This window comes from Chiroxiphia lanceolata, chromosome 18 (assembly GCF_009829145.1).
Source record: "Chiroxiphia lanceolata isolate bChiLan1 chromosome 18, bChiLan1.pri, whole genome shotgun sequence".
NCBI lineage: Eukaryota > Metazoa > Chordata > Aves > Passeriformes > Pipridae > Chiroxiphia > Chiroxiphia lanceolata.
Genome location: NC_045654.1, coordinates 14,260,622 through 14,284,480, shown reverse-complemented (window position 1 = coordinate 14,284,480; position 23,859 = coordinate 14,260,622). Strand labels below are relative to the sequence as shown.

Below are 23,859 nucleotides of genomic sequence, written 5' to 3'. Positions count from 1 at the left end.
TGGTGTTTGATTGCATTTCATTAAAGATACACTGAATAATGTAAACACCACTTTTTTTCCCAAATGCATTTTCATTTATCTGAAAGCACCCAATTAGCAGTTAGACTTGAAGAGATTCCACAGTGATACAGATCATGCACGAGAGAAGTTAATCACTAGCCCCAATTACCATTAAAAGGACCTACCATGCATGCAAATTAGACCCAGGAGTCAACAGGCTGGGGTTTAATGTCACGGGCATCCACCAGATTCACCGAAGCCCTGTTACTCCTGTTAATGTTTTTCCTATTTGTGTCATTCTGCAGCACAGGGTGAGGAGTTAAAGCAAAACAGAGCGGATTAATCAAACAAAACCACCAAACGAGTCAGCTTCAAGTAGCACAAGGGAAAATTAGTGGTAGAGGAAGAAACAAGATCAGCAAAGGCACAATACTGACAAAAGCATCTGCAACAGCCAGGAGGCTGCACTGCCCTGCAGTTGCTGCTCAGGATTCCCAGTCTCCCTGGAGCCTCGGGGCTGTCACAGCTCACGGGGCCACAGGACTCCCAGGACAGCTCAGCCTCAGCACAGGGACAGGGACGAGCAGCAGCTGCTCAGCTCTGCCCAGGGGAGGGCAGGGCCCTGCACACCTTGGCTGTGCCCAGCAGCCTGAATTCAGCTCACCCTCAGGTCCCCAGAGCCAGGAGACAGCACAGACTGGGGGTTACACACTCTCGAGGTGAAATGGTTTTTCTCTTTTTCTCAGAGAATCAAAGCAGCTACTCACTGAACTCTGAGTTTTGCTTCACTTCAGCCATACACTGGAGTTAGGGCTGCTTGGACCATTTCAATGAATTTTGAGTGGCAAAAATAACAAGTACTTGTTAATTTTCATGCCTTGGCCTATTTTCTTTAGAAAGACATTTTCTGCCAAGCTCCTGTTGATCAACATTCTTGTACCACTTCCTGCATCCATTCCTGCTGCATCCTTGCAAAACATCTTAGAACTGTGCTGAGGAACCTAGAAAGTTCACTTTGTTGATACTGGCTCAGGCACAGCCACCTCTTGCCAACTGGAGCAGGGGAGCAGAGTGCACGACTTGAGCAGTCCAAGGTGAGAAAGGTCCAGTCAGGTCACAGCCATTCTCCAGGGTGTTCCTCCATGGAAAGGCAGGACACAGCAGGAAAGGCCTGACCAGGCAAGATAACACAGACAGGCTGGTGCAGCAGGACATCTTCCCAATTCATGATCTATGGAAATATTTTTCTCCAAATCACTTTTTTATTGCCCTTGTTCAGTGATGGGGGTTTTCCTTTCAGCTGACTGAAGTTTAATTCTTTCCACTCAAATCACCTGGATTTTCTGACATTATCAACAAGGTGCTGAAGGTTATTAAGGACAGCCTCCTGCAGGGTAACAACAGTGTTTCCTACCACTGCCTCTTGTTTTGATGAACCCTCTTCCCCTTCCTTCTCGAAATTACTTCCCAGGGGAAAACCCAAGTTATTTTGAGGCCAGGGAGAACTGGTGGCCAAAGCATTAACAGACTTTTTAAAAGGCCACTGAAAAGGTACAACAATGCAACAGAAATTACACAGAGCCTGCTGAGCCACATTTGCACATAACCCACAATACAAAAAGCTGTGAGAAGGAAGATTTTTTTTTTTTTAAATTAGAAAGTTGTCTAAATTTGGGTTTAGAAGGCACACATATAACTGTGCATGTCTCTCCTTCCTCTCCATCTCCTTGGTCCATGCCCATAGTCCACCATCAGGACTGAATGAGTGTTGCAGAACTGAGTGCTGCTCACCACACTGCTCACACTGCTGGACACGGACACACAAGATCACATCTACTTCTCGTGGTGGAAACAATAAAGCAGTGAGAGAGACTGAAGAGAACAAAGTCGGAGCACAGTTACACACTTCAGGGCCAGGGAATGCTGCCTGGACAAGGGTGACAGAACAAGCACTTTCTATTTTTACAAACTCATCCACTTACAAGAATACAGCAATTGCCTGTATTTGCTCCTGCACCAGAAAGCAGCATTTTGTTTTTATTTCTAGTCAGCCAAGTGCTGAATTACAAAATAATGCCTTTATGTGGAGAGGAAGAAAAAAAGAAAAGGCCCTTTGCAGCCCCCAGGTGAGTAACCAGCACGTGTTGCTCGCTGAGGGCACCAGCCCCCCTTCCCCTCAGAGGCACTGGGGGCACTGGGCAGGGAGAGCAGCTCACTTTTAAAGGTTCCTTCTCCGAGGCATCGCCCGAGGGGTCGCTGCTCTTGTACTTGCGCTCCTTGTCGCGGTGGTCGATGGTGGAGTATCCATCTGGGGAGAGAACAGCACAGTCAGGCAGCAGCACCAGCAGCACAGTCAGGCAGGAGCACCACCAGCAGCACAGCCAGTGCTGATGTGAGCACAGTCCTGCAGCAGAGGAACAGGAAACCAAACCATCACACCCCGCCGATGCCAGCAGCCTGCGGCTCACGGGCTCCAGCTCTGCAACTTCACTGTTACAGCTAAAAACAAAACAGAGGAGCCCTTTTTTACAGCACTGCCAGATGCTGGCACTCATTAGCAAGCAGCACTGTTTTCATCCCAGCCTGCTGCACTTTTTAGTGTGCCCAAGGAAAGCAGCGAGTTGTCATCTCATGCCCTGTGGCTAATGAGCTCCAAATTCAACCCAAATCCTGAGTTCCTTGCTTAGCAGCCTGATTAATTGGCTGTGTTCATTCTCTGAATGCTCTGCAGCATATTCCCACTCTTCCTGAGCCTGACTGCTGGCAGGACATGACGATAATTTGGAAGAGTCCTCATAAGAGCACTGAGAGAAAGTGCCTGTTGAGTTGGAGGAAATGTCACTGCAAACCCCGCTGTGCCTGGGCTCACTTTCATTACCAAGGAGCACCTGTTGGTGCCTTTTCTCTTGACAACTAAGGAAGAGTATGAAAGCTTGATGAACACAAGGAATAAAAGTGTGAGAGGGTTTTATGAAGAAATGGCTCTAATTATTTCAGAACCTTTCCTCTGAATCACTGTCAGCCAATGCAAAACTTAACTTATTTTCATGATGCATCAGATTTCCCTCATTATCAGTGACAAATAGATCCTCACCTACTCTGCTTTGACAGCAATTGTAATCTGGAGTAAATGACACCCAAATTTATAGCTCCCTATAGGCTTTTGTTTTCCCCTATGTAATTGAGGGATCATTAATGTTTTCCTATCCTGACAAACTGGGTTTTTAGAACATCACAAAAAGGTTTTACATAAACTATCAAAACACTTCCCTCTCCGTTTATTACTTGCCTGCAACAGGCCATTAAGAAAAAATGAGTGATGTGTTTGTGGGGTTCCTGTGGCATAAAGAGGCACCATTTGCCCACATGACACCTGCACACACAGCCAGTGACTGGCACCAAAGCCCATCCCAGAGCTGCCCATGGCCTGGTCAGACTGAAAAGAGCTGCAGTCTGTGCACACAGACGTGCAGCAAGCACCTGAGGCACCAAATATTTATGACATCCCAGGCAGTAACAGATTATTTAACCTCGCTGCCTAAAAATAACTAAAGCATTCTGGAGTTATTCATGTAGCACAGAGACACAAAGCATGAAAACAGTTGTTACACAACACTTGACTTACAATTACTTGTTGACAATGAAGATGCCTGACATTCTTGGCTAATCCTTTTGAACAAAAAGGAGAAAAAACAGCTGCACACCCAGCTACCCAGCCAGGGCTTGCAGGGGAACGTGTGACCAATAATTCTCTTTCAGATGACAGGCATGGAACACTGCTAGTAAGCCATGGCCTAATCTAAGGATTCATCATTTATTCAGGACTAAATAGGTCACATAGGTATGTATTAAATGATGGAAACATGGTGACTGCCCCAAAGAACCAAACTTGCAGCAACTGAGTGGCAGCTTCTCACAACCCAACATTAATTGTACTCCCAAGGATGTACTGGATCACTCTGCATTTTTGTCGTGCCATCATCATGGGTGATCCACAAACAGTTTTAAAAGGAGTTGCCAAGATACAAAGGAACGTTTAACCTTCCCCCAGAAAGCAACAGCCACTAAGTGAAGGATGGCAGCTGTGATACTTCCAGGGAGCAAGGTCATTAGTAGAGACTGCAACCACAAAGAACAGAGAGCACAACAGATTTTTAATACTACTAAAAAATTAAACCCCCATGTTCAGCCAGGACACAGCAGCAAGAGGAAGATCCAGCTCTGGCACAGTGGCAGTAATCTAACAACTAAGAGGGCCAAGAACTTTGCTCTTTGTGTCCAAGTTTCAGCAGGTTTTGCAATCCCTCCTGCTGTGTGTGGTCTGCGAGCACAGCAGCACGAGTGGGGTGTGTGCTTCCAAAATCCACACGCTGTGCTGTGACCCTGCCAAGATAAGCAGCAACAGAGATAGGCACTTCATGATTTGATCTGATAAAATGAGAAATATCTTGAAGGAGATTGCATCAGAGAAGTAACACCTCACTGCCCCAAGGACCAAAGCTCTGCAAAGAAATTAGAAATACTGCTTCTCCCATGTTTCAGATTCATTCTAAGAAGCCATCAGAATTAACTTTCCGTGGCACAAGGAAGATCTGTACGGAGCTTGCTGCTGCACAGCAGAAGTGCTCACTCTAGAGTGCAAAAAGAACAAAACCTCCAGAATACAACAGTCTACAACAAAGTTATAGTCAGAAAATATAGTCTAGAGCAGCTCCTTATGTCAGTATGCCCATAAGACAAAAACCACTAAGCATTTGGAAGAGCCTGAAGGAAAGAGATGAAATACTAAGTTGCTATTCCAGTTCCCTGGAATTAAGGACAGTAAACTGGATAAACTGATTTAGTCTCTTCTCAGCTGAGCTCTGAAATAGCACAGGGTTAAAAGTCAGAGTCACTCAAGAGCCGGAGTCATGAAAACCTGACAGATACCATCTCCTAAAGGTGATAAGAAGACTGGAGAGCAGAATGGCCCAGAGAACCTGCCTGATGCTGTGCATATGCTGTTAATCTGCATTTGGTTTTGCACTCAGAGCTGTACCAGGAACTCATGACAGCACAAGGCAACAATTAATACTGAGACTACCAACAATCAGCACTGCCCAGACTGCAGCACCTGCCAGCACAGCCACCCTGCCAGGCAATCCTCTTGGAGGGTGTTTTCTTCCATTGTGAGAACAAATGTTTCAGTGTTCCCTTAGGCAAAATACATATGGACAGTTGATTCCTGGCAGGTGGCGTCTCATTTTTCTAAGAATACAAAAGGTAACAATATACCTGTTATTTTACTTCCTGAACGTGCTTGGCTTTCAGCTTGGTTCTAACTTCCTATTTTATTCAGCTACAATCACAAATAGCAGCTGTTTGATCTGGAGGCATTAATATAGGTATATTTAAATAAAAATAAAGTCAACTGGAAGAAATAAAACAAATTCTTGAGAGACCATATAGCGCCTTTATCTATCTTGGTAAAGAAAAAACTCCTCCCAGTCTTACACTACAGAGTTTATCAATCTCAAAGCACATCACTGCCAGTCAGCAGCTGAGCTCAGCCTAAAGGAAAAGCCAGGTTCAGCTGGGTGCAGGTCAATGAAAAGTGGAGCCAGGAGTATCACACATACTAACCTGTCTTGGGTATTACCTACAAAGCAAAGGCAGAAGAGATTTAAACACAAAAAACTCCCTGAAGTAAATTCACAACTCTTTTTCTTCCTTTCTGAATCCCCAGACTTGCAGATCTGTAACGGGGAATGCAGCTGCCTCAAGGGCCAGAGACCAGAATTAAAGGTGGGTTGCTGTGTTTCCAGTATATAAGCACAAAGCAGTGCAGAAATTGGTGTACATTCTACATGTGTACAAAGAAAACAAAGACAGGAACAAAGACAACAACCAATCTTTTGTGAGGTAATGTTCTGTTTTTAAATGTCAGCTTTATCCACCTGAAATAATATCTCCTAGAGAAATAGCTGAACTTTCCTGTGAGTGACAGAGTGCTCTATTGGAGCAGAGTTTGATTTATGAGTGAGTTTACCTGGGCCGAGCTCATCCATAGGTATCATATCACGGCTCCCAGACTTCTCATTATCTGTAACACAGAAACATTGAAACCACCTGAGTTACACTTGCTTTGCTCAAAACCTGGTACTTCTGAATTAGTCACAGAACCAGAGAGGTCCATGAAATACTGAATGCAGAGATTATTGTAAAAAACTCCCCACCAATTCAACTGTTATCCATTCAGAAAGGGAAGTCTGACTGAAGTTCTCCAGAGGGCACATGTAATCCTTGTATTTGCTGCTTTAGCACTGTAATACAGAACTCTCTCTCTCCAAGTGACAACAGAAACCACAACTCTGCTGTGGACCACCTACCACTATTAACAAGCTTCTCCCTGGTCTCTCCAGAACAGAAGAGAAAGCAAATAAGGAAGGTGCAGCTTCTCAGGGCACACAGCCCAAGCCAGCAGCCTGCTGAGCCAGCACAAAGCTAATCCACAAAGAGAACAACAAGTTTCTTGTCACATCAGCAAACTGACCCAATCATCCTTCATCTGCATAATCTTCCAGGTCTGATCAAAGACAGGGAAGGTGGAAAGAGGCAGGCAGTGTGGGGCTGTCATTTCTGCAGCAACCTGCACTTAAACCAGATAAAGGGCACCACGAAAAACCTGCTGTGAGAAACCAGAACTAGCCCAGGGCAGAGTAACCCCATTGAAACCAAAGCTGCAGCTACACCAGAGTTGGCATGGAAAGCACAGCCAGGTTTAGCTGGAGTTGGGATTAACTCACCTCCCACAGAACTCCCTGCACAGCAGAGGAAGGAGCTGTGCCAGAACAGGAATGCTTGTTCAGAAAGGAACAGACTGAGCAGGGGTAAAGTCAAGCCCATTCCCAGGGAGATTTAACTGATTATGCTGCATAAAGTTGAGAAAACACTACCAATAATGTAATTCCATAAGGGAAGGAATATCATCCATATGCAGGTAGTAAGGACTGACAATTTGGGGACTGTGGGGTAAAATCACCACAAATGATGCATTTTTACCCCCTCATGCTGCAACACAGTAGCAAATCCAGAAAACAAGAAAGCAAAGTAGTGCAGAGCTTGGGCTAAAGAGCAGAACTGACCTTGACTCTTCTCCACCAGAGGCAGGGTGCTGTCATCATAGCCAGACCTGCCAGCAGGACCCTTGGAGCCCTTTGGAGCCGCCGACACGGACTAGAGACAAAACCCACGTGAGCACAGAACTGCTACTCAGGGAAATGCAACCAGAAAAATAAACAAACCAACACTATGGAGAGAGATTATGGATGTTGCTAAGCATCCCCCCTGCTGTTGATAATATGGCACTCGAGTATTTTTCTATTTTCATATAGATTTGCTGGTGGAATTTTCTTCCTGTTATCTAAATGGTAGCACTGTTGCTCTGTAAAAGGAGCAAAACCTTTCCACAAGGAAAGAGGAAGAGGCTGCAGGTCAAGCACAGCCCTGTGCTGCTACAGGGAATGTTTCAAAAGAGACACAACTAAGACAAGATATGCTAATTCTTCCTCCAGTAAAACTGGGGTATTTGGCCTGTAAGAGGTGTCAAACTTCCCAAACCTGAGAGCTCCATTCCCCAGAGCACAGAAGAGCTCAGCCAGCAGGATGGTGTGACTGAGTGGAATACAATCCACTGTGCTATCACCTAGAAGTGAAGCCTACCATCTATCACACTGCAATCCTACACTGAACTAGGACATCTTCCACTCAGGCATTTCCACCACCAACCCAAGATCCAGCACCTTTACCTGGAAGTGTGACTTGTTCCACCCATCCTTCTGAAGGGCATTTCGTAGCTCTTTATAGCTCCAGATCATCTGAAGAATGTGAGATGCTGCTTTTGTTTCTCTGGGAGATTGGCTGCTTTGCAAGATAAAATCAGAGCTTAAGTGCCAAGCAATGTCAGACTATTCCTATGCTGATACCCAGAACTTCACACAGCTACTGACTGAACCTGTGAGTTATGGTATGTATGTGACTTCTTCATACCTAGAGGTATTTGCTGACAAAAACAGAAATCAAAAAGTTGCAAATTGTGCACGTTTCTGGGGTTTCACATGTACTGCTGGACAAGCACTGAGGCCAGGGTGACCCTTTTCTCTTGTAGCTATCATCAACAAAAACCAGATTCCATCCTGCCTGGATTTATTCAGGAAAAAAACCCCAACCCAAACAAACAAAAAAAAGTTCTATGCCACTTTTCAAACCTTCCCCCAATGTATCTATATCCCTCACAATTCAATGAAGTTGCTCCACGGTTTAGAATACCTTAAGAGTAATTAAAGTCAGCAAAAAAAATAAGCTGTTTTTAAACAGAAGACGAATTTTTATCCATTCCCTACTAGGTCAATACACAAGCACCCTCTGTAAAATAAAAGAGGTCTAGATTTTTGGTCAGCTCTTTCATAACAATATTTCATAACAGTATTTCATAACAATACAACCCAACAAAGCCACTTCAGCTTCTCTCCCAAAAGTTTGCTGAAGACACACCTACAATGTGTAACTGGCTGAGCCACACAAAACAAAGGCTCTGAAGCAGCCACAACACAGGTTTGCAACAGAACTGCAGAGGAAAAATTGGTCACTTCAGATGACCAGCACCAGCCCTTTGGCCAGAACAGTTACTGCACATCATTAACCATTTCACCTGACAGACACAGATTTCACCCCTGGCAAGGAATGGAACAGTGCCACAGGAAAAGGCCTCCCACACTGAAACCAAGACCGTGGTTTCACCCCAAATGGTGTCTAAGTGCAGACGTGGTGCTGAGATGTCTCTGACGAGGAGAGAGCACGTCCAGATGTGACTGAAGGGACGACTCAACCAACCTTCATCAAGTAACCCTATGAAAGGTGCTGGCTTTCTACTCTGTAGGTATTAGCTGCTGAAATTAGAGCTCCCAAAGGCCAGGATGCTCCAGCACCTCACAAACCAAAAGCTGCTGTTCATGGAGACAGGTTCAGGTTTGCAGGGAGTTCTCATGCATTCTGCTGTCAACTGTCACTCACCTGGACTTGCTGATGGCCACCAGCTTCTGAATGCCCTGGGTCTGGATCAGAGAGCGCGCGTTTTCGGAGCTGTCAGTAATGATTTCGTGGATGGTGTTCAACACTGCAACCACTGTATCCTCCTCCAGGTTCTTTGCAGATCTCTGCTGCCTGCTGGGCAAATTTCTTACCAGCTCACCCATGGCATAACTACCTAGATAGGGGGAAGAGATACCATTAGGCAGCCCTAATAATCAGTTCAGCTTCCCATCCTGAGTGACAGAACTCAAGGGCATTTGACATGTCAAGAAAAACTTAACAGTGCACGTGTTTTGAACCTCACGACTGTAACTTCACGGGGCATTTATCATTCCTTGTTTCAAGGAGATTGAGAGTTGACACCCAAGACAAAGTCCTTCATCATAAATGCTAAAAAGTATTGAGAGGGGAAAAAAAAGCAATCTTTATTGAGAATTTTACAGCCAGCATCTATCACATTTTGCAAAGCCTGAGGCAAAAAAAGCATCCAGTAGCTGCTGCCAATGCCACATATTCATGCTAATACACACACATGGCTTACTCAGCTCAGCCTTGTAAGAGGCCTTCTGGGGCAAGGTGTGCAGTCATGCAATTATTAACCTTCCCCCAACAAAGGTGAGAGTATTTCCTCCCGGGTGCAGTCAGCCTTCTCCATGTACAGGACTGGAGAAAAACCAGGGAGGTTGAACTCTATCCCTCCCAGGTGTCGTCTGTGCCACTGGCCTGGCTGCACCTCTGAACTATTAAAAAGAGAACCTGATGTAGTAAGGCAGAATCCCAGCTTGCTATTTGCTGGTATCAACTTCCATGGTGGCCCTAAACATGTCACCAATATTTCCTGGCCTGACAAGGTTAGAGTTTAAACAGACACATCTGTTAAATACAGAGGCATCTAAGGGAAAACTCAAGTGAATCTTTGAAGATTCCTGCTTAGGGCAGGTGAATGCTTATTTACCACCTTGGACAGGAGCTAGAGCACTGTTAACACTAGCTTGAAGAATATCAAGTTGCTTGGTGTCCAGATGCTGCAAGTACCACCACAGAAAAAGATGAGAAGGGTAGGAAGAAGCAAAAAACCCAAAGGCAGAACTTTAGAGCTCACTGCACTTCCCCAGGTTTGCTCAACGTGCCATGGGCCACACTCCCACTACATCTCTGTGACCACCACGTGTGACCAGGAGCACCAGTGCCATGTCAGCCAGAGCTAAGGAAGAGACAAGAAACCTCTTAACCCACCCAATCCTCTGCACATCTCCAAACATGCTCCTCCTGCAAAGTCTACATCTGATTTTACTCCCGGGTTAGAACTTCCCTCAAACCACAGCTTGTCTGAGTGGGCTGTAAACACACCCTGAGCCGACAGCCCCCACTCGGTGGCTGCAGGACAGTGTGGGTGGGACTGCACACAGGATGAGTCCTCAGCACCGGGGACAGAGCACGGGAAGCCTCCCAAGGGTCAGGCTGGAGAAGTTGAGAAGGTACCTATGAGATCTTTGTTGCGCCGGTCCATGGACAGGTTCCTCAGGGCGATGGACACGGCCCTCACCACCTTGTCCGAGTCGGACTGGAGCAGCTCCACCAGCACGGGCAGCCCCCGCTCCTTGCGCACCGTGGCACGGATGTAGGTGGACCACTGCCAGCACAACAGGGAGAGACAACACACACTGAGTTCAGGCACTGCCCTGCCCCAGCACTCCTGCCCGTGCTGCAAAGCCATCCTTTCCCTGCAAAGACCAGCTGTGGTGTGTGTGCTGGTGCATTGCACTGCCTAACCAATCATTCAAGTTCATCAGGCACCAGGGAAGAAAGGATGTACAAATTCATCCTGCGGTGAGGAAGCTGCTGGGGAGAGGGGACAGAAATGGGCAGAAGGAGGGTCATCCACCAGCAGCTGTTCTGTACCTACCTCAGTGGGAAACACAACCCTCTGGATCAGGAAAAAAAAGAGGTCATTTGGAAGAAACAGTAAAGCATCTAAAGCATCTGTTATCTTCCTCCTCCTCCTATTTCATGCCTTTATTCTGTTTCATGAATGACTTTAAACTAAGCTGGATTCCAGACAGCTGTGAAACACCATCCTGCTGACCTCAGGCCGCTGATGAGTCCCCTGAGCCATGTGATTCTAGAAATGACCAGGCCAACCTTTGGGAGAACTGCCTGTCCAGAAGATGCAAAACATCTTCAGTGAGCAAATGGAAATAAATTCTTTGGCTTTCCCACCTCCCTCCCTTTTTAAAGGAGATGCAAATGAAAAAGTAACAGTGCCCTTACAGGGACATTGTTTTGTTCTTTACTCACAGAAAGGAAACAAAGAGAAGGCTGCACTCACCGTCCAGTTGCCAGCACTGAGATTCTGCAAAGCTCCTGCTGCAGCTTCCAGAGTGTTGAAGTTCTGACTTTCAGTGAGGATGGAGAGGTACAGTCGGACCACATCTGGCTGGTACAGTAACTCAAAGCCTGCAGGGGGGGAGAGGAGAACAGAAGCAAGAGAAGCAGAGAAGACAATGTATGAACAAGCACAGAGCATACCTGTACTTAACCACATAAGAGAACAGCCAAGAGGAAGCTGCTGCCCCACAGGAAGAAGGGTTTCTACCACATCCAGGACATTCCATCCACAGCTGTGGAAAACAGCACAGACAGCAACTCCTGCAGAGAACATTCCCATGGGCCGAAGGGCCCTTTGCTTGTCTTCAGGCTGACAATTCTCTCTGAAATTTGTGCTATCTACACACTGCCTAGCATGCATGTAATGACAAGGTGACAAGAGACAAGTTTTGCCTGCAACAATTCTTATTGCTTCTCTAGACTGGGTTGCAAATTCACCCTGCACTCCTGTTTTCATTCAAATCTCTCTCCCTGCCTTTGCAGACACAAACAGCAGGGCCAAGGAGAACAAGCTACACCATCCTATCAGCCACCCCCTCTGCACACAGGGGACAAAGACAGAGGCAAGATGTCCAAGTGAACTAGAACTCCCAGCTGGGAGGGGCAGGGAGAAACACTGATTCCAGCTCAAATATTCAGTAAAGAAATACTCTGGCATTGTACCACACTGGGAGTTGAGATAGACACACCTGTCACCTGTCTGTCCCAGAGTCACTGCATCAGCTTTGCAGTTAAGCACGACAGTAATGAGAGCTACCCCCAGCCTGGGCACCCATTTCCTTCTGTGATGCTCAGTGACTGACAGGAGCATCCCTGCCCTGACTTCCTCATCCACAGGATTAGGACTTACCCATCCACCCACATTAAAAAGAGGGTGTTAGGCAAGAACTTCATCATTCCAAGTTGTTGCATAATTTGAAGCAATTTTTATCCATCTTTCTCCACCAAGTGCAGCATGAGACACTGCATCAGAGAGGGCAGAGCATGCCAAGCACCCTGTTAAAGGACTGGCCACACTGGGTGCTGTTTGGAGTGTGTGAACAAAAAGCTGACCCCCCTGAAGTGTTTTGGTGAGGGCAGGAAGGCACAAGCAACCATGGTCAACACAGCCTCATGTACAGGCACTGCAGCAGGTTTGGTGGCTGTTGGGCTGTTTGCACTGAGCAAGGTTCAGCAGGCATTACCTAGGAAAGGATTTCGAGAAAAACATGACATCAAAGAAAGCATAAAGGTGTGAAGGAACTTGGGCGAAGAGGGAATTTGAACCTTGTTTTGAGCAGAAAAATTTTTTGATTATTATTTGTACACATGAAAAGGATGTTTTTTACCTCACCAGATGCTGTCCTAGAAGTGGAACATAATTCAAAGCAAGTTTTCCGCTAGGAAGACAGAAAACCTACAAACACAAATCACTTCCTCTCTTCAGTACTTGCTTTTCAAAAATCACCCATCTCTCATAGACATATTTTTCAGCATGTATCACAGATTATCATACTTTAGACATCTCAGATCAAACCTACAAGCAAAAACACTAAGCCATGCTATCCTGTCCTGTGGATATTTCATCATTTTTTTCCTTTTAAAAATTCTCTTTTGGTAAAGGCTTTATGAAATTAAAGCCTTGGTTTTAAATCTGCTTCTCCACATTCTTCATAGCAGTTACTGCTGTGGGGCTATGTGAGTCAAGGTCTCAGAACTCAGCACTACTTTAAATCTTGTACAACACCACCCATAAACACAGGCTGTGTCAACCCCTGGGAATACAGGGGATGCTTATCCCACTAAAAATAAGAAAACACACTTAATTAGCCCAGGGTTTCTTTGCTCCATACCAAAAAACTGATGTAGGTATGAGGATCCACAAGCTGCTGTGTGCTGGCTCCTGCTTTCTGTGCTCAGGCTCTCACAGCCAGCCCAGCATCCTGCACCCTCCTCCAGTGACTGCAGAGTGAACCTGCTCCAGGGCTGGGACTGCTGGTAATGCCACCACTCGTGTGCCACACATGACACCCCACAGATATGTGCAACTGCAACAGGTGGCAATCCCCAAAGGCATCCTGCCAATCCACACCACCGACCTGCCTCTTCTCCAGTGTCCTCTCCCTGCACTGGGATCACTGCAGAGGAAAAACTGTCGTTACTTAATCCATGAGGCATGAGCAGCTGTACAGCTTTTCTCCATTCCTCGAGTAAGGCTGTGATTATCTGACTCCACTACAACCTTCATATCACCTTTTTCCCCTGCCACTTTGCAAGGTGAATTGGCAATCTAAGAACTCCTCAAGAAAAACCACTGCTGATAAGCACACAGTGTTCCTTTCCTGAACACTGACACTTCAAACCTCTTAGGGATAGCCTGCTGGAATTTTGACACTGTTATCTTTTAGGGAAGCTTTGCTGAAACGTAAATCAGATCAGCAGAAGAGATGAGAAGGCAGGTTCATTAACAGATGATGTTCATACAGAACATTTGCTGCTCCTGTACGTGAGCTCAGACTCACCTGTGGTTCCCCAGGATGCAATTGTTCAGCCAGCCTGTTTTACAGTGCCCACCTACAACCTGGCACACTTGGGCACAGCCCAACACGTTCACCCCGTGCTGTTACCTAAATGCATCCTGCAGTCTGTGACGGGCCCTTTCTGTCAGTCTGCACATTCTTTTTGGCTGGACACTTCCCTCTTCAGCACCTCCTGTGTGTGAACACCAGGATGCTCCCAGCCTCTCACCTCTGCTTCCCTCCTGTGGCCATCGCTGCATTCCAGTCACGCCTCCCCCCGCTCCCTGGCATTACCTCTCTCCATGCATGAAAGCCTCTCCTTTTTCCTACTTACTAATGTAAGAGCATCTCAAAAATGCCTTCACCTTCTCTCCTCAATAATGCACAGCATTTGCTCTACCAACTACCAGTACCTTCCTGCTTTGGGGCACAGCTCCTTAGCCAGGTGGTGGATGATTCCCACCTCACTCCACACATCCCCCTTTCCAACCATATTTATGCCTCTGCCCTGTTGGCATCTCTTTTAAATGGAGTCAGCAAGGGCTACACACCACAGAGGGAACTCCAGCCTCCCTCCTGTCTCCCCTGCTCCCCTCACTGCTGCATCTCCCAGCACTGCAGCACTTCTGTCAGCCTGGCTCTGCCACAGAAAGGCAGCAGGATTTGCTACAGCCAAGTCTGAAGAATGTCCCTCATGGATGCTGCTCATTAGCAGGGATGAGAACCTAATAGTGAGCAAGTTACTGTTGCACTGGAGGGTTTCCCCTCATTGACAGCAACCTGACACTTCTCATAAGCATTATAGTGCCTTAAAAAGAAACAAACAAGTTTCATATTTTCTCCATCTGCTTCCTGTCCTAATGAATCCAGCTCTGCTATTTATAGGATGCAATTTGTCTGAATTATTATAAATTTCCTTCCAGTGTTGCAGGGAGGCCTCTAACATTTTTCCACGAAGCGCTTCAAGCACGTTCCTGGAAGCACAGCTGGTCTCACCTCCATTAAGCACCTGCTTCTCTTCAAAACTGATTTCCTTAATTTCAAGATCATCTTAATTATTTTTTCAGGTAATGCTACTTTTATGCAATATATGGCTAACTGCCTATATCCATTTTTTTTAATGAAAATGAAGAAAGAGGGTCATTAGTGATAGATAATACATCAAATGACAACAACATTCACTGTTTTTCTTGGTCTTTAAAAAGCTGTTTTAATTATAGCCCAGACTCAGCACTGCCCTTAAAAAGATAATTTTCCTCAAATAAATGAAACTTTTCCATCAGTTACGGATTTGTGCTGAGTTGCAATCTATACTGTTTCCTCCTGGAAAAGCACAGAGATAAGTCATTTATTGCTTTTTTTTCACTGCAGAGTAAACAAGTTCCCTGTGTCAGCTTTTGCCTTTCAGAGACACACCTGGAACACTGATGGCACTGTGAGCAGGGTCTGAGCATCCCCCAGTGACCACAGCCCTGTCACAGAGGAACACCTTCCACTGAGACTCACTTCCACCAGGGCTGCAGTCCCATCTTTCTGAGAAAAAGGAAGATGAGCTTCTTCACAGCAGAGTTGCTAAAAATTGGCCAATGGATTAGTTCTGTGTGAGGCTCCACTACCAGGAGGTGGCACGTGGATTATCCTCCACCTGCCCACAGAACAGTGACAGCACAGACAGCAGTGTCAGTCCTGAAAACACCTGAGGAATGAGCTGGGGCTGATTAGCCATTTCCATCCCTTCAACCCTCAGTCCCTGTGATGAGAATGATGCAGCAGTTCTGGATTATCTTTTCCACAAAACTATTTGCTTTCATCCTGGCAATGCTGATCCTGTGCCTGTCCTTAGCTCCATTCTGGTAAGAACACAGGACACTGCACCAGGTGCCCATCCCTGATATACCTGTCTGAGCCCAATTTCAGACAACTCTCCCTGGAGCAAGGCTGCTAAATCTATCCCCCTTCACCACCCATTCCATTTAGGATTTATCCTCCTCCTACAGATGTACACTGGTCAGATGAGAGATCTACTGCTGCAGCAGAAACAGGCTGCTTCCTTTCCTAGCCATACAAACCCCCTGGGCTGCTGTGCAAAACAGTGGCAAATTTCCTAAGAAGCTGGAAGGATGCTGGCAACACTGCAGGAAAACAACAACGTCTAATCCTAGGGGGAAGAAAAACCAAACCAACACTTAAGTGAACCCTGGCAGCAACTCATCCTTGCAGTGTGCACAGGCAGGTGCCCACCAGTGCTTTGATTCTCACTTACTGCACTCGGGTCCCCAACACAGAGAGGGTGCAGCACCACCCAGACTCCTTTTGGGATGCCACTACAGCCAGAGGTGCCCTCCGTGCCCCCAGCCCCGAGGGGAGGGTAGGTTGGGAGCTCAGGGGCTGCTGTGCTGGGCAATGCCAGCAGCGGTGGCAGCGACCGGCAGATGGAGCGAGAGGAGCCCGAACGCGCCTTCCCTGCAAGGTCACTACTAACAGACTTGGCAGAGTAAAGAAAGCAGCTCCCTCAGCAACCAGGAAGCTATGAGCCAAAAGAAAAAAAAAAGAGGAAAAAAAAAGTAAAGAATCACGTCAGTAAAAGAAATGAACAATTAGCTCCTGCACAAAAGGAAAGCTCCGCAGCCCTTGGACTCCTGCCCTCTGCTGACAGCCGGCTGGTACCTTCATCCCAGCCTGTGCACTCCATTGTCTGCCAGTTGTACACCAGAGCTCCGAATTATCTCCTACAGAAATGTTTTCAGAACACGTGAGCAGCAAAGCAGGCCGGCAGTTCAACCCTGCCCTCCCAGAACACCTCACCCCACGCTGTGCTTTCACAGCAGAGGAATGGAAAACCCCACAGAAGGCTGGGGAGGCAGCTGGTTACTTTTACAAAAACAGTAATTAGATCCCTAAAAAACCTGACCCATCAGCTCCATTCCATCTGTATGCTGTGCTTCAGCACCCGGTGCACAAAGCAGCTTGAATGCCAACATAAACTTGCAAGATTCTTCTAATTGAAAGGCTTAACAGCAGCGAGGACACAGCCAGCTCCGAGAGAGCCAGAGCCCTGGCATGGCTACTGGAGAATGCAGCTCAATGCAGAGACAGGCAGAACACTGAGTGTCACACAGCTGAGGCACAGCAAACTCTGCGAGCAATGAACACAAAATAACAGGGGGAAAGTTCTGAATAGTCCCTGTGGCTTTCCCTTCGAGGCACAGTGCAAGTCAGGACAGCAATGGCACTCACTGCAGAGATTCAATCACGAATGCAGCATCCACCACTGAGCAGGAGCTCTGAAGACAGGCAGAACAGCCTTTGAATAATACTGAAAAGAACCACCGGAATAATATGGGACACATGAGACTCAAATCAGGCTTGAGGGAATGCTTAAGAAGAGTTTTTCTATTTAGCAAATGAACACCACAGTGTGTGACCTTTCCAACTAATCTACTAAGTCACACAAAAGCTCTAAAATGATGTAAACTCTTTCCAGCTTACTACATACTCCCACAGTGAAAGCACCAGTGGCATGCTAGTTATAAAGGGAAGCAAGCAAACCCCCACCCCAAAGGATGTAACAGGAATGTTACCAGCACTACCAAGTGTGCAGGTATGCAGAAAAACAACACAGGGCTGACTGCAGGGAAGACAGAAAGGCAGCAAGGAAAGGAAACGGGAGGGTAAGGGAGTGCAGGAGAAACAGGGGTGCCTGGGAAAGCAAACTGTCTTTTGTTATTTCTATTATTCTTTACATTTCCCAAGCTGCACAAGCTGTCATCAAAGTACCTTCTCTTACAGAGCACGCTTTGTAAAAGGTTGGTTATATTCCACTTCATATCCAAAGAATATGCTATTCAACAGAGAGGTGGCTCAATTAAACACAACCCATTTTGACCTTGTGTGAGTTCCAGCACTTCTGTTTTCTGTGAGCACACATTTTAAAGCTAATACAGTTTTCCCTTTCCAAAGGACCTGCAAGCAGCACTTCTCCCAGCAGTGTTTGACAGGCTGCCCAACACAAAGTCTTTTTCAAGCATATGCAGCGAAGTCTCTTGGCAACTGGAGATGTGCTGTTAACTGCCTTCTCTCCTCACTAATCAGCTGCAGAGGCTCTGGAGGACCAATACTTAATAAGGATCTGGAAGTTGCTGCAGATAACTGGAGCACTACCCAAGCTGCTGGTTCCACGGGGAATGCTCTGTCCCGAGGGGCTGCCAGGAAGGGAAGGGCAGGGAATCCCCGGCAGCCAGGCTGAGGCAGGATGGGAGAGCTGCTGAAGATGTGCACTGACAGGGAGAGGAGGCACGTGGGTGAACTGCAGCACATTGAAGCATTTGTAGGTCACCTTTGGCAATGTTTTTTATTTGGGTTTTTTTGAGAAACGCCATTGTTACAAGCAACAATGCTTTGGATCAGAGTTAATATTAAGCCCTTTGGCTGAATGATTAAAATGGAGAGTGTATGTAAACAGCTTCCTTTACCCCAGTCCCAGAAGACTTGCATCTGACCTTGGAGACTCTCAGTACAGTACATGAGACGTTAACACTTGCTCTCTTGCCAGCTCCTCTAATCTGAAGTTATTTTTATTTACTTCAGTGATTACTGAATGCATTTTATTTTGAAAGGAACAGGACAATCCCGTTATTCCAAAAGCAAGTCTGTTTTGAAATATAATTTGTATCTAAAAATCAAACATTAGATAACATTCTCTCCCCTCTCATGTCCACAGAATGCACGCAGGAGTCTCCGCTTTGTGAGCTACACATCAAACACAATCCCATCACCAGCTTATCATGGTGTTTGCAAGCTCCCAGAACGCAGCCCAGGCCCTGCAGCATCACTGCAACAGCTCACAGTGGGGCTTGGTTCAAAATCCTGGCTCACACATGTAAGCTGTGCCAGCTCTGGAGGGTTTCCCCGTGTGGCACTGCCAGCCGTGCAGAGGGTCAGTGCTCCTGCCACTCAGGCAGACCTGAGACTAAGCTGGAGTGAACACTCCTGCCTGCAGAAAGGCTGTGTCTGGGGCAGTCTTTCTTACTGGTTGTCCCTTAACTCTTGTGTCAAACACTACAGTGTTTTAAGACAAAAGGCTGCTTAGGCTTATCAGGCTGGTGATCTCCCTGACAGCAGATCAATATGCCAGCAGAGCAGCAATGCTCCTGGACGTGGGCAATCCTGCCTGCTCCCTCCAGGGAAGCTCCTTCTGGCTGGGCTCACACCTCTGACAGCTGATAGCAGGAGGAGCTGGGCACAGGGATGATGTGCATGGCACTGGGGACTTCTTAACCAGACAGCAATCTGGCCCATGCACACGAGATCAATACCAAGCGTGGCATTGATCATGTTATGTTTCCCTGGGAGGGAAAACCTGAATTTCCAGATGCTGTCTGCTACATCACAGGAATATTAGAATAACAGTGACAAGGTCAAACATCCACGCTTATTCTCTCAGATCCCAGCGCTGCTGCTGCTCCTGCTGACCACGGGGGCTTCTGTGTCTGTTCCTGCCTCGGAGAGGGCCCAGAATTACATGACTGACTGGTTTCCTTTCTCCTGCCTGAGAGGACCCAGATGGCAGTGCCTGGTGATCGCTCACACGCCCGGAGGGGTGTCTCCTTGTTCCTGTCACCAAACAGCTCTGTTTTGTCACTCCTCCTTTTCAGCCCCAGAGAGCAATTGCAAGGCCTGCACAGTCCAGGCCAGAGCCGAGAACACTGCCCAGCCCGCCCAGCTTGGCTGGCCCTGCCACTTGGGCCCCGGGCACTTGGGCCAGCGACAGCAGGAGCAAAGGCACAGGCTCAGGACCCTGTAATGTGCTGTCTTCAGAGTGCAAGCCCAAGCCAGGAACTGTGGGAATGCCACAAGAATGCAAACCCAGAGCACTGCCAGAGATCACCTCCCAACTGCCACTCTAGAAACGCGGGAACGGGACAACACTACAGAGAGCCTCACCTGGTACAAGCAGGTGGGAAACGGACCTTTCTTCTCAACATGGAAAGGGTTTAAATGCAGGAATCTCTAAGCTAGAACATGTTTACTCTCTGCCTTGGTAGGGCTTGAATCCACTCCTTTTTGGAGCATATTTCAAATCTTTTCCATTTAGCCAAGTATTCCCAAAGGGAAAAGAGAAATAGAAAGATGGCTGGCAAAGCTAATGAGGATTGGGAACTGAAGGAAAATGATTACTTTTCATACTATATAAACAAACATGCTTTTACAACTGTGCATTCATGTATTCCTGCCAGAACACATGTGTTTTCAGGGACTTTTCCTTAAACTGAGAAAACCAAAATGAGGCAAAAAATGTTTTCCTTACAAGCTCAACCTCCAGCCCTTAAAGCATACCCTGCTTTCTGATCCCAGCTGCCATGGGATGCAGCTGGAGAGACCCCAGATCCCAGAGAGACTCTTCATTGCCATGACTAGGGCAGATGCCTAATTGTCCAGCCCAACCATCAGCAGGTTTGAGCTTAGTGTACAAAATGTGTTTATTAAAGAGAGAGATACTGAGTGATCCCCTGAAGCACATTAAAAAAAAAATTACACCACAGCTACGTCCAGTAATAAAATACAATGTGTTGCTGTTAGTATCTTACCAATAAGTCCAAGAGCCTCGTAACACAAAACTGCCTCAGAACTACAGTCATCACTGAAAATCAACAGCACTGTTAAGGGACTTCTTCCTTTAACTTGTGGCTGCCTGAACCTACCATTTTCTTTCCTCTGGTCGTCTGTGTGTGTTTAACCATGGATCATGTGTTCCAAATTGCCCTTTTTTGGCCTCAAGCCCCTGTAAAACTCAGCTTTGCAGTTCCAGATGCCAATCAGCTGCTCTAACTCCAGAAAGCTAACGAGCTTTTAGTTTCCTCCCAGCTCAGTAGTAGAAACCTGTCTGCAGAGAAAAGCTTACTGCAAAAGGAATCATGCATTAGTTCTTGGCTCCAGATGCCACTTAAATATATTTATTTTATTTAAAGGTTCTGACATTATTCAGAACTGTTTAGATATTGAACAGCTTTATAAAACTTCTGTCAAAAAATGCCAGCAAACTGGGAAGCACAGCAAAGGGAAGAAACACTACAGCAGACAGCTGCATGGCAAAATAAAACTCCTGCATGTTAATACTTGTTTAGATAAATATCCACACCCCCTCAGAGTTATGTAAGAAAGGTGCAAAAAGCAGAGAGAACAGCTTTTTACCTCTGCAGACCTCCCAGTACCTTCCTTCCTGTCCCCAAGGGAGTGGATGAAATGTATGAGGCTGGGTATGGTCCCAAGTGTTGACCCTCCTTGGCTGGGTCAAGGGTGACTGCAGCCAGAGACCAGCTCTGCCCTGGTGCAGCAGCCACACTGCTCCAGACCCCCAGCACCTCCTGCCATCAGCCCCTCTCTGCACTGGGGAGTTGGCACTAAAACCAGCCAGCAGGGCAGCCCCAAACCCTCCATGGCTCGGGAACGCACAGTAACAGGACTGCCCTGGCAGGGTGGGACTGGGGGGCTTCCACTGCCTGCACTTCAGAGCACCCCTGCTGCCCAGGGCCCTCTGCCCTGCCCTGCCCATCAGAGCACTCCTGCTGCCCAGGGCCCTCCTCTGCCCTGCCCATCAGAGCACCCCTGCTGCCCAGGGCCCTCTGCTCCAGGTTCTCCCAGCCTGTCTCAGTTTTATCTTCAGTGCCAAGGGAAAAACAAGTTCAAGGAAACACCCAAATCTTTCAGACACTGAACTCCACTTAGAAGCCAATTTGAAAGCTTCTTTCTGGGTTACTCATGCTTCACAGAGTCTTATTATACCTCCACCTCTCATCATGATTTTTATATAAAGTCTCATAAATGGTCATAAGCCATTACACAGGTATTTGGTTATTCATATCAATTCAGCTGCTTGTTAGAGGCCTGTCTGCTTAAGGCAGTGAAGGGCTGCAGAACTCCACAGCTTGAATTCCTCAAATAAGGAGGAAGAATAAATCTCTCTATTCTCCAGCGGATCTACCCTCACAGAAACATGAAACATCTCAAAATACATTTCAGTAGGAAGGAAATATTTGGGTATAAACAACTCATCTTTTTTTGAGGAAAGCTCATCAGAACCCAAGCTGAGCAGAAGGCAGCAGGGCCAGTCTTAGCCTGCAGAAATGAAAGGTCAGTGGTTCCCAACCACCAGCACTGGGACCGAAGCCTGTTTGGTTCTTTACATGCACAGTCCTGCAGTCTTGCCTTTATAAGCATTTTATAAGCAACTGCCATATGGAAAGACTCCCTCATGTTAATAAATAATTTATTATATGCCAACCCAAACACTCCCTCCTGTTTGTGTCCTGAAATTGCTAATTAGTTCCTGCTCCAGCTTCCAAAGTCAAATGTGTGTTTCAATTCCTCTCTCCATTTCATGAAAGCTGCCTCATGCACCCAAAGGCAGCCCAGTGCCTCTAATCTGTCTCAATTACAGTCACTGCACTGCTGTCAGGCAAGTATCTCCCAAGCATCCAAGAAAAAGAATTTGATGTTTTCAATGTCAAATAAATGTCAGGCCAGAGTGGGAGCAGCACGAACAGAAGGTTTTCTTCAACTTTTCTAACAAAAAATGGACCTTACAGCCTAGTTTTTTAAGGTACAGTATTTGGGTACTTAATTCTCCTGGATTTCAGTGTAAGGCAGAAACCTTAATGTCTTCAAGAACAGAGATTCTGCACCTGTCCTCAAAGCACCATATCCAGGCAGGGACCAGAGATGATGGAAGGCAAGAGAAGCTGCTGCTGCTCCTCCTTCATTTGAACTGGGACACACTGGACACACCACATCAAAGCTGTGGAGTGAATGGATACTCCTGCCCTTTCTGCCAACCATTCTCTGCAGCTTTTTGGAAAATCAGGGAAGTTTCTATGAAATGAAAACCTGCCTGCTGTTTGGTGTACTGCCTGAATATCAGACAATCACTGGCAAAAACAACACGAAACCAGCTCTGCCTACAGAATTAAAGGTTTCTTGGAAACACAGGTCTTGCTATAAAACTTAAATTTGGACTAGAATGTGAGATAGGACAACATGATCTGGAGAGAAGTAGCTCCCTGAAGCCTTAGCTGGCCCAACACACACACATAATGCAGCCACAAATAAATCTATATGCAAATTAAAAAGAAGAAGAGAAGAGATTGGGGCCCCAGTGTGTGGCAATGAATGAGACACTTAGCTGAAATGAATAGAGGGAGCACAGAGGCATTTTTCAAGAGGCAAAGGGGAACGTTACACAGCATCCAACTGCAGCCTGGCCCCATCTTCACCATCCTACAGCAATGGCATGCATTCCCAAACCACCACGAAATCATACGAGAAATTTTACAACAAAGCCACAGCAGCCACTACCTCAAAGCAACCCTGACAGCTTCTTTGAAACCACTTCACTGCTGTTAAAATAGTGAAAAGATCCCAACCCAATAGCCACTTTTTCTAGGAGTTTTCAATGTCAATGCAGCTTTCTTATGGTAATATTATGCAATTAAAAATTGAGCTTAAAACTACCGTGTAAAAGATTCTAAGCAGAGGCTGACATTTACTGTGGAGGTTGTTCATGCCTATAGAAAACTCTGAAAAGGTCAGTATAAATGTAAATAAGGTGAGATACTTCCTCAAGAGTACAGAAATTTCCACATGTTATGGACTGTACCCATTTCTAACCCTTCATACTCCCAAGGCAGTGCTGTCGATGCCCTGGTGGCTTCTCACGGGCCACCTGAGTCCAGAGCTGGAGCCAGAAACAGGGCTCCAGATTTCAGTGAGATGAGTGGCACCACATTTGAAGTGTTTCAGGGAAACTGGGATCCAGCCCTGCAGAGAACTGCCAATACAGTTTAATGCTGAGGGGTTTGATCTCAGCACTGCTTTCAGCAGGCAGGTCTGGCAGATTCACGGGGGATGT

The 23,859-nt window shown here is 46.6% G+C and overlaps 1 protein-coding gene across 8 annotated transcripts in view; it reads right to left on the bottom strand.

Moving 5' to 3' along the window:
- ARVCF (ARVCF delta catenin family member) overlaps nucleotides 1-23,859 on the bottom strand; it is a 239,979-nt gene that overhangs the window by 5,016 nt on the left and 211,104 nt on the right. For all 8 annotated transcript variants that reach the window (XM_032705632.1, XM_032705633.1, XM_032705634.1 and 5 more), the window contains 8 exons: nucleotides 11,399-11,526; nucleotides 10,552-10,702; nucleotides 9,052-9,244; nucleotides 7,788-7,902; nucleotides 7,125-7,215; nucleotides 6,029-6,082; nucleotides 2,217-2,308; nucleotides 186-299 (listed from right to left, as the gene is read on the bottom strand). In XM_032705632.1, coding sequence (XP_032561523.1) covers nucleotides 198-299; nucleotides 2,217-2,308; nucleotides 6,029-6,082; nucleotides 7,125-7,215; nucleotides 7,788-7,902; nucleotides 9,052-9,244; nucleotides 10,552-10,702; nucleotides 11,399-11,526 — 926 coding nt within the window. In that variant the 3' untranslated portion in view covers nucleotides 186-197. The remainder of the gene's footprint in view (nucleotides 1-185; nucleotides 300-2,216; nucleotides 2,309-6,028; nucleotides 6,083-7,124; nucleotides 7,216-7,787; nucleotides 7,903-9,051; nucleotides 9,245-10,551; nucleotides 10,703-11,398; nucleotides 11,527-23,859) is intronic.